Source organism: Cupressus sempervirens, chromosome 9 (assembly GCF_028749045.1).
Source record: "Cupressus sempervirens isolate cs-2001-9-10 chromosome 9, ASM2874904v1, whole genome shotgun sequence".
Classification (NCBI taxonomy): Eukaryota; Viridiplantae; Streptophyta; class Pinopsida; order Cupressales; family Cupressaceae; genus Cupressus; species Cupressus sempervirens.
In genome coordinates this window covers 781,862,802-781,874,300 of record NC_143126.1, presented here as the reverse complement: position 1 = coordinate 781,874,300, position 11,499 = coordinate 781,862,802, and the positions used below count along the sequence as shown (strand labels likewise).

At 35.0% G+C, this 11,499-nt stretch overlaps 1 protein-coding gene across 2 annotated transcripts; it reads right to left on the bottom strand.

Annotated features, from left to right (window-relative positions):
• Nucleotides 1–1,182: 1,182 nt before the first annotated feature.
• Nucleotides 1,183–2,647, bottom strand: LOC149541050 (uncharacterized). Of its 2 annotated transcripts, XR_016356061.1 has the most exons (3): nucleotides 2,501–2,647; nucleotides 1,302–2,394; nucleotides 1,183–1,210 (listed from the first exon to the last, which is right to left on the bottom strand). XR_016356061.1 is itself a non-coding variant. In XM_089799788.1 (2 exons), the coding sequence occupies exons 1-2, from the start codon at nucleotides 2,550–2,552 to the stop codon at nucleotides 1,805–1,807; spliced, it is 642 nt and encodes a 213-aa protein (XP_089655914.1). In that variant the 5' UTR covers nucleotides 2,553–2,647; the 3' UTR covers nucleotides 1,250–1,804. The 2 variants fall into 2 exon arrangements, 1 of the variants encoding a protein (XP_089655914.1); XM_089799788.1 differs by lacking the exon at nucleotides 1,183–1,210 and having other exon boundaries at nucleotides 1,250–2,394.
• Between the last annotated feature and the right edge of the window lie 8,852 nt (nucleotides 2,648–11,499).

Here is an 11,499-nt window from a genome sequence, read left to right as displayed (position 1 = left end):
AATCGATCTTGACTGATAAAGTTTATTGCTAATCAATATTGTATCAAAAATTCAAACTAATTAGGTATTGAATTAAACTTGATAAACAAATGATAGAGAAGGAAAACTTTAAGCATGAACAAGATCATAAATCATATGACGATGACATATTGCAAATGATTAACTTATGCTTAAACAGTGATAAATTTTATTGTTACTCAATATTCTATCAAAGTTTCGAACATATTAGGTATTGAATTTAATGTCATACATAAACATATCTAATTTAATGTCATACATGCACATATCTAATTTAATGTCATACACGAACATATCTTATTTAATGTCATACATGAACAAACATATAATATAAAATGATAACCAATAATGTCATGTACATTAACAAACACATAATATATTATGATAACCAATAATGTCGCATATGAACAAACATATCATATATTAACCAATAATGTCATAAGTCGAATAATGTCATACATCAAATAAATGTCATACATCAAATATAAAATGTCATATACATCAAATGTGTATCGAATATGTCCAACAATGCCTATATATATATGTCTAGATCAACTATATCTTTTCCTTCCCACGAGGGGAAGGAAACAAATCTCTCAACGTCTTCTGTCGTCGTGTCGAGGGAGATGGTGGAGATGATAGGGTCCTCCTGACACGCTCGCTCGTCCTCTTGTTGAGGCTCTTCTCCAACTCGAGCTGATACAAACAAAGTAGATATGAATCAATATTTATTATACGTTGAAATCAAATATATGTACACACAAAATCAATTATTTTCTTACCGCCATCAAATAGTCACTCTGTACGTCCACCTTGAAGGCTCGTGGACGATCAGGCGTGATGAGACCCTACAAAAATTCAATAAATATAATCACTTATAAATAACATTAGAAATTTTGAGACTAACTATTATAAACAACAACTAAAACAGAGAAAATTCTTTCATACCTCAGTCAATGGCTATGAGCTAGCCATAGCTGCGGCCACTCCATGATCAACAGACTGTCGGAGATGAGGAGGTGTGTTCGACGTCATGAGCTGCATGTCATACAATACACATTACATGTAACATGAAACATGAAACAAATATAATCAAATGAATTAAATTAACATGAAACAACTGTACCTGTACGAAGTTCGTACGATGTCTATGCTCTGAGTCCATACTAAAGGTTGAGGGTCCTGTGGAGAACTGATGCACATGCATAATTTTTTTTGTCAATCCTTAATATGATAACTTAATAAATATATGTATTAATTTAAATGATTAAATCGATACATACCTCTGGACTCGTGGAGGGGACAAAAAATGGGGCCGGAGCATCGCTGCTAGGCTCGACAACACTCTGACCCTGAATTTTGAACAATGTCAATAGATGCTAATTAATTAATCATTCACTATACATATGAAATGTGATCAAATTAGTAAATTATAATTGTAATTTACCTGTGTGTCAATGCCAAATGTTTCGTTCAAGAACTGATCAGTGACGAGCCCATCATCCACAGCATCTCCAGCATGAGTGCCAAATGTGCATAGGGATCCGCATGAAGTGCACATGTGACCACGATGCACAGAAGGCTCCCCCTCAACTAATGGGCCCGTGGAATGGATGAGGGTCTGCGTCAAAGCATTAATGGTCCCTAGAGTGCTGGCCTCTACATGTTCCTTCACAACTGAAGGAATAGTCACATGCTTATGCTGTGGCTTGACCATAGGTGCCCTAACTACATTAGGGTCACGACGTGCTCCCGACCTCTCGAATGATGACCCCCCACCTCTACCCTAGGAGTCTAATAGATCAAAATAATTGGGGATCTCCCCAAGGACAAACTCACAATACAATTTCTTATAAAAATACATTGGGACCTCGTGATTGTTGCAAGGAGGGGCATCAAAAACCATCCACCATCTATCCCAAAAATGATTTCTCATAGCATCATGTATACACCAATGGATGGGGAACCGTTTAGTACCCTCTCTAACAGTATTTTTCTCACCGGGTTTTTTAAATAATGCACATATTGAACCTTTTGGTATTTCTTTTTTTTTAACATCTTCATATGACAATTTATTTGCATAAAATCTTTTTTGTTCTTCCCTCTTAACCCGCCAAACATCTAACTGACCAGTAACTGAGGCTATCTGGGTCTTAATGGATTCAAGGGATGATGCCAATTGAGCCTTCATTGGATTGGTTTGTCCAGCTTGTTTCAACCGACCAATGAGTCCTTCTAATTCAATTTTGCCTATCTCAATTTCATTTAATATATTTTCTTGTGTGCCTGGTGGAGGTCTTGGAATTGGTTCGGGTTGTGGAATTTGTTGTTCTTCAGGAGGGTTTTGTGGATTTGCCGGTTGATTATGGACATTTCCTGATAAAGAAAATGAATAAACAAATCTAAATAAAAATTGTAAAAACCCTATAAAACAATATGAAAAACATATAAAATAATGCAAAGTCAAGTTTAGATTACATACGGCGTCGGCGTCGGCGTGCTGGTGATCTTGGATTTTGTCGGCGAGGAGGCATATTGGCAAGGGATGTTGAAAATGAATTGTTTTCCAACTCGCGTGCGCGTTGCCCTTATAAACAGTAAAAATCACTGTTAATATGATGGGCCGTGGGTGTGCAACCCATCATTTATAAAAAAAATTCCTTTTTAATTGTGCGTACGTGCTATTGTGCGTACGCACTATAGCGCGTATGCACTATGGTTTGGGTAACCCAAACCATAGTGCGTATGCACAATAGCGTGTGCGCTCTATTGAAAAATGAAAAAAAAAAAGGCTTGTCACCTTTTTGGCACCACAACTCGGTGCATATGCCCTTATCTCCATTGATCGAGACTACATTCTGGTCTTCAGGGTTGCAAGAGAAACAAAGAGATTGAGGGGAAATCATAGAAGCTGATTGAGGCGCACAAACCCAAGCAGCTTGAACCTCTAGTTGTTTTGTCCCTTGCAATGCAGGGTTTGAAATAGGTGGCGACACAACCATGGGAACCTCGGGGGCCATGGGAAGAAGAGGAGCCATACTGGAGCTAGGACAACTAGGTTCTCAAGAAACAAGGCTTGGTTTAGCAGCGCCCTTGCCTTTCTTGATGAACCTTGTCCATTCATCTTTTTAAACTGTCGGAGCTAGCTTGGTTTCCTAGAATGAAGAGCGGTTGCAATCAAGAAGAGGACAATCCTTTATCTTATGGCTAGTAGATTGATAGTGAAAACAAGTATTTAGGAGGTTCAGGTAAAGCACCTTTGGGGTAAAGATGGTAGCACCAATATGAATTTCCACTAATTCTTTAAGGTCCTTAGAGAGGTCGACCTCAACACAAACCCTCCACTGAGGGCGGGCATTGAAAAATTTGTTTGATTCCACACAAATCACTTTTCCCACAATTTGGGCAATTTTTGGGAGGAAAGACCAGCAAGGGATGGGCAACCCATAGAACTCTACCCAAACTAGAACCCTAAGTTTGTGATCATTCAAGACGTAGAAGTCCCGAGACCATCTCTGAAAAATAAGTAGAGACAAGCAAATTGTCCACGACCCATGGCTAAAAATGCTCTTGGCCCGGGAGGGGTTACCAAAACAAAATAGAAAAAAGCCCTTAGCGAGGCTTTGAATCCCTTCGAGGAAAATCTTTTGGGGGGTCTAGGCCTTGGTGACCCATTCACACAGCGTGCTTTTAGATGGAGTGCGACCCACAAAATACCCAATAAGGGTTTTTTATTTAATTTAATGAATATATTATTATTTTTTGTTTAACTTAACTTATATAAATAATGAATATCTAAACATTAATTTATTTGAACATATTATTTATAACTTTTAAATAGTTTAATACTTATTTTAATTTTTTAACTTTTAATTTCAACACATCGAAGCTAAAATTAAGATCATAAGACATATAAATTAATAAAAAAATGACCATGTTAATTAATTTTTAAAATTAATATTACAACAAAACTAATCCAAATCTCTTTATAATTATAAATAAATAATAATTTTTTTTATTAAACTTCCATTGATATTATTAAAAATAATGAACAAAGAATCTAATATATAAATTAACAAAAAAAAACTACATGTACATTATTTCATATATTTAAACAATGTTTCCATAATTTATTATCCACGTAAAATAGTATAAAATATTAAATGCCAACACACCACTTTAAATATGATTTATTATAACATATATATTAAAATTAAATCATAAGCCAACATTCATAAGATTGAATTTTAAAAATGGTTCTCAACCATAAAGTCTAATCTAACCATAAGCCTAAACCCTAAGTCTAACAATAATAAAGCTAAACCCAAACCTAATTCTAACTATAATGATTTCTATAATTTAAAACCTCACCCTAGTTATACCTTAACATTAAACCCTAACTCCAATCTTAACCCTAACATGAATCTTAATAAAAAAATATTACTATAATGATAATAATGTATAACCTAACCATAAAAATAGTCCAAATTTTAAACCCTAAGCCCAATCCCTAATTGCTAACCCATAATTCTAATTGAATTCAAATCCTAACCTTAAACACCAAGCCATATATAGACTTATTTTTTTGAAAGGAAATTTTTTTAAATTAAAAAATATAAAATAACTATTAAAATAAATTGCTAAATTATAAATAGTCAGCATTACAACAATTCTTAATACAAATACATACTATAATTAAATAAATTCTAAATAGTTCACTTCAAACGTATGCATTAACATTCATGATATTCAATACAATAAAACTATTAGATGTGCAATGCTATAAGAAAAGGTTTTAAATCAAATTTGTGTCTTCAAAAGGCAACATACATTTTAAATATACATTGCAGACATTAATTTAAAAAAAAAAAAATTACGTAACAATAAATAGAAAAATAAAATAAAATAATAGTCTAACACTTTCAGATGAAAACAAGAAAAAAATTAACATACAACACTTTATCAAAAAAATATCATTGCCAAAAGCTACAAATAGTCATATACTTATCTCATAGTAATCCAACAATGACTATCTCTCACACTTGTTTTCTGAAAAATCAAATCTTTTTACTCCAAAGTCATCCGAGCGTGAAATGATTACCATTATTATGTATTGGAAAACCTAAATAACACTCAGTCCAGTAGAAAATGACCGTAGGCATATTCAACAAAAAGCATAATAAAATTCAACATATTTGCGCGGCTAATAGGTCATATTCCTCTAAAGCTTTGTTTAATGGTTTTAGTAGACAAATGTGAATGCAAAATGTTGATCAACTTATGAATAGTTAATAGTTGCCGGCTGTCATGTTGTTTACTTTGGCTTCGATCGATTGAACTCATTCGCGAGGTGATCCTGTATCCCTCAGCTTTTTTTGTGAATTGTAATCTTAGCAAATTTTGTTAATTAAAAAGGACTATTCATAAAAAAAATGTTGATCAACTTTGAAACCAGGAGCGGGTATTGGGGATAAGATTTCAGTCAAAAAGGCCATGCATCCTGGCCAGTCGTGATAACAAAGTAATTCAGTTGTGGGACTATTGGACGATAGTGATCTAAAATTGAGAATTAAAAGTGTGTGTGCTTGTCCTTCTTATTCATAATTATTGTGTGATGTTTACCCTTTTTCATCTCAAAGAGGACCTACTTGTTTCTGCATGATTGAAATATTCATGTATAGGATATGACTTCATACACAAAAATTGAACGAGTCAGCAATGTAGTTATATGAGTGGCCAGAGTAGTCCATTATACTTGAATGGATGGCAGCGCGTGTTACACATGGTAAAGTTCAGTCAATTGTATGAAAATGTGGAGCGTTACAAATTATTGAATTTCTGATACCTATTTCTCATTGTACGACGACCGACTATGCCAGATTGTCAAAAAAAATCCGACGACAACTCTAATAGGAATGAGCCTATCGGCTCAAACATTTTCATATTATATTAGATACGTAAAAGTTGCATCAGAATGAGGGCATGTGGAGATCAATAGAAGGTGCGTCGAGGTCGATGAATTTTCTTAGTCCCATTAAAATATAGGTTATACTTTCTCAAGACATTGTGTTGGAGAAAAAAGTGTGCCATAGTAGATTTAGACAGTACCGGCTAACATTTTCAAAACCCCTTCTATTGTTTTAAATAAATGGCCACACTCGCACGATTTTAGAAGATAGCTTTCATTTCTATCAAATCCATGTCTTTGATATTTGAAAAGAAAAGAGCATTAGGAATGCTTGCTCCTTCTAAATGTTAGTAGAAACATGAATTCTCTTTGAAATCAATTTCACATCAACTTTCTCAAAAGTATCTAGGTTTTATAAATTAACAGGAAAAATAAAATCCAAACCCTTTGCATTACAACTAGTGTAACATGGGGACTTTCACCCCCTTCCTAAACTTTGAAGTATCTGTCCCCAAGATGTCTTTGCACTGGGTAGTTGCATATCCAAGTACTCTCGCCTCTGCCATTCCGCAACCATACTGTCATTGGGATGGATACTTAAACTTCTATTTGAATTTTAATTTTTGAATATTACTATTGGGTATGTAATGTTCAATGGTTCTAGTTCATGTTGCAATTTTTCTATGTTCAAGTATTTTAATTTGGTATGATATATTAAAACATCATTTCATAACAACTAGCACTTCGAGTTCTATATGCATACCATACAACACCCCTCCCTAGCATGTCCTCCTTGTGTTGTTTTCCCCTCGTCATCCCAAAAATGAGGCCCATTTTCTATTGGAAAAATAGAACAACATGTTTGAAATAGAGAAAAAAGGAGCTTCTAGTGTAATTTTATTGAATAATAGATGCAATTGTATACAATATCTTGACCCACCAACTTCCTAAACTGTATGCTAATTAGATTGACAACACACACATAAACTTGATAGCAAATTGGAACATGTCGAGACCTAACTCAAACACATCTATAACTAGTTATTGATTCAAACTAAAACCCTATGACTCACACATGAATTGAACTTATGTTTCCAGTAACTCATTAAAAGTTTACCACATGTGCAATAGTAATTTATTAACTACTATTGGAACATTAACTCCAACACCCCCACTTAATGTGACAATTAAAACATTATGCAGAAATTATACTTTGAAAATTGTTCATAGACCAGTAAGACTTCCTCAAGTTTCTCAAACCTATTGGTATAGTCATGCACCTACCATCCAGCTTCAAAACACCCATTTTGTTGTTACAAAAGTTTGCACCCTTGCCTGAAGTTTGACCTAATAGCAACCTTGTGAAACATGGAAACAATCTTCAAGTTGTGGGACTTGCACAATGAGATTGAGTCTTTAAAGAAGACCGACTTCCTCACTATCAGGGTGCACCTAACTGCTTCTTTGAAGGAAAAGGGAGAAGAAAATGCATGAAACCAAACTACCTAGTCTAATCTAGAGGGGTAATGCACCAAATAGTATGTTCAATCTTATCTCTACCTAGAAACACACAGTTGAACAATATAATCACAAAGTACATAGACTCAATCCTTGCTTTAACTCAACAATCATATACACATTAGAAACCAATGGAATGCTATAAGGAAGAAACTTCACTCTATATCATTCAAAGGAAAAATTGATACAACATACAAATTGAAGAATGAAAGCAATATATTAACAGAAGGCAAAAAAGTTTTGCACATGTATTAATGGAAGAAAGAGGCATAGTAGAGAAGTATATTCATTTAGAGGCAAATGAAATTATAGTAGCAGAGTATGCAATACAACTACTATAGAATTAGAGAGAGATTGAATCTTGAAAGAGTCACAAAATTTGTCTTTATAGCTTAGGCATAACTAAGAAGACTTTAATTGAAGCTCTAAAAATTAACTATTGCCTTCAAGTTGTAGAGAACAATCACTACTAATCCAAGAAATATTTGATCAGATGCATGTCCACATGCAAAAAAATTGATCTTTGTTTGTAACACGGGCCCTAAAGAGACAAAAGTGATGACCATAACTACTCTAACTGATATATGGATAGCCATGGCAGTTGAGGAATGCATTTTGCATTTACCAGGAATCAAGAACACTAAAAGTGGTTGCAAGTGATCAAAGGACTTGTTTACCATCAATGAGTTTCTTGAGAGTGTTCACAACAGTGCCACGTTAATTGCATCATCAAGTTAACCAAATTCAACTATTGAACTCACCATGTGGCCTTATATTTTTGAAGCTTTCTGCTACCTCCTCCTACTTCTAGCTTAGAAAAATTCTTTATGTCTTACTTTACGGCTTGCAATCTTATGATTGACTTTAGCATCCAAACCTTTCATATCATCTCGAGCAAGGAAACTAGCCTTTACGATCTTACAATCGCTTGCCTATCGCATGGTTAGGAGTTCCCTTCAAATCTTCTACAATCTCATGAGCAACAATTTTTCATAAGATCGAGGATCTAGTTGGAATTATGATCTTATGCTTAGCATTTTAGAACCTTTTAGTAGCATCATCAACATGTATTTTAGCCCTTATGATCATACGACATAGCCTCACATAGCATTAGGCCTTACCTATTCTTTTCTTATGATCTCTTGATTGTAGCCAACTAACCTTGTTGTGACTTCAAAATATTCCCTTAACCGTTGCCTTCGATGCTTGATCATACACTAAATGTACCCTCATGGCATTAGAAACCTTCATTGCCTTCTCCTACAGTTTTATGATCACTATTTGTCCTATCTTCGAAAGACTCAAATGTCTCGTGCCTCAAATTATTTATGTTCATGCACCTGGCCCCACCATTTCCATGTGTTGCTATGTCACTTTCTCACTTTATTTATCCTTCACACAACTCCAGAAAGTGGGAAAGTAACAACCATTGATCTAACAAGATCTGATAGTCACAATGAAACTGAAATTCCTTGTCATAGTCAACACCTTCGACCAACTAGAAACTACCACTTTGCCAACTCACTCTAACACATTTCTCCACTTACAATCTTATAGTCGCCTCATTTTCATAGCCTTAGATGTCTTTTTGGGAACACTTATGCCTACATGGTCTTGAATTTATCGTAAGATCTAAAACCTCATAACAAACCCTTACGATGCTACAATAATATTGACTATCATAGCATCGAGAGACCCAACAATCACCTTCAGGATCCTTCGCCTTATCATAAGATTGTAACTTCATAACCTTAGCAACTTATGTTCTTACGATCTCATGATCCTCTTTGCATTCATATGGTCAAGAGTCCCCCTTTGAGCCTTTACGCCTATATGTCCTTCAGCTTTTCATAACATTGTATCACCTTCCATATTACCAAAAACACTTACGATGATACAATATGGGATGATGGTAAGATTATAGACTTCAAAACATACACCTGTGATGCTACGATATATGGAATATTGTAAGACTGGGAGACTCAACACTTAGCTTTATGATTCCCCACTAGCGTTTACCTCATAACATCAGAAGAGGAAGATTCAAGGCTTATGACTAGATGCTAAAAACTCGATCGTAAGATTCTTAACACTTGATGAAAATATGAAAATGACATACAAAAATAACATTTGAAGGGGATAATTAGGGTTTAAACCACATGCCTGGCACACTGTAACCTTGATGCCATGAATAAATATCTCTTATCAAGTTTCAATGATGGTGACAAGGAAAATGCGGGGGGGGGTTCTAAAATGGTTAACATTTTGGGCGACTCAAAGGGGATGCTTGCCTACTAAGCATGGAGTAGTGGCCTTAAGAAATCCATTGGCCTTTAGAGTCACAAAATTGAGCCCTTTTCTATAACAAAAATTGTAACCTCTACAATTGTAAAACCTTAAAACCTTGCTATTTCATAGAGAAATAACTTTTTCTCATGCACTTCTTGAAAATTGAGAAACTACCTAGATTGTACAGAAACCCTTAAGCCTTCCTAGAAGAGAGGCTTAAGGTAGATTCCATTGATTGGAATTGGTAGAATATCACCATTAGGCCTAGATAATTGAAAAGCATTGGCCTTTTTACAACTGGTGATAACATATGGGCCACTCCACATAGCATCAATCTTGGAGTTTTTGCCTGGTTTAGCTTTATGTGCATCCTAGTTGAGAGTAAGGTCTCCCTCCTTAAAAACCCTAGCTTTATCCTTTTGTTAAAAATCCTTTTGACTTGTTGCTAGTGTGTCTCAAGTGTCTTCATAGTTTAGTGTCTTTCTTCTTCTAGTTTAATCAGCTCTTCCATCCTAACTATCATGACATTATCTTTAATAGCTCCACTTGATGAGCTAATTCAAGAGAGGGAAAATCCAATGAAATAGGAAGCCCTGCTTCCCTTCCATATACTAGCATGAAGGGTGAGTTCCCAATTTATTCCTTAAGTGTAATCCTATTAGCCCAAAGAGCTATTCTTAAAATTTGAATGCCAAGACCTCTGATTGTCTTCAATTGTCCTTTCAATAATCCTAATTAGGTTCTTGTTGGAAGACTTGGCCAAGCCATTTCCCTAGGGATAGTAATTTGAGGAAGTGCTCAAATTGATACCATGGTCAATTGCCCAAGAGAAAATGTGGGTCCCAACAAAGGACTTGGCATTATCTGATATAATTGTTGAAGGGACACCAAGTCTGGTAATAATTCCATCAAGGAATTCCACTACTGAAGTCTCTATGGCATCCTTCAAAGCTACTACTTCTATCCACCTTGTAAAGTAGTCAGTTGTAGCTAAGATCCACTCGTGACTAGAGCTGAAAGGTGGATTGATTGGACCAATGAAATCTAGCCCCCACTAGGAAATGGTTGATCAACTTGAATAGGATGAAGGGGAAGAGCTACTAATGTTTATTTTGTTGAACAGAGTTGGCCAATAATAACCAGCTCTCATTATCTTTATGGCTATTGTTCTAGTTGAGAAGTGGCCACCATCAGGGCTATCATGAAACTCTTTGATCATTCTATTCATTTGATTAGGGTTAATGCATCTTAATAAGACTCCATTGAGATCTCTCCTAAAAAGAATCCCATCCACTAGGAAAAAAGGAATAGACTACAAGTTGAACTATCTTCTTTTAGCTCTATCTAATCCTTGTAGTTATCCTCCTCCCAATAAGAAGGTTGTCATATCATGTATCCAACTATTCATATTTTTATCCCTTGTTGACAGTTCACCTCTAATACCGGTACAACCTCTTTAATCATTTCCTGGGATGGAATCACCTGCTCAGATAATCCTTTAACTCTCACAAGCTTTGTGGTTTTGATGTCAATGTCATATTCCATGACCTCAGTGATCCACCCAACTCTTTTCTCACTTATATCTTTGTTCAAGAGGAACTCCTTCATACTTGCATGTGAAATTGAGAGTTGGACACTGTTATGTGATAACATATGTCTGAATTTCTTTAAAGCTTTTATGACAACAAGAATTTTATTTTCCTTATAACTATATTTGTCTTCATAATTATTTATCCCTTCATTGAAAAAAGGATAGAGGTTTCTCT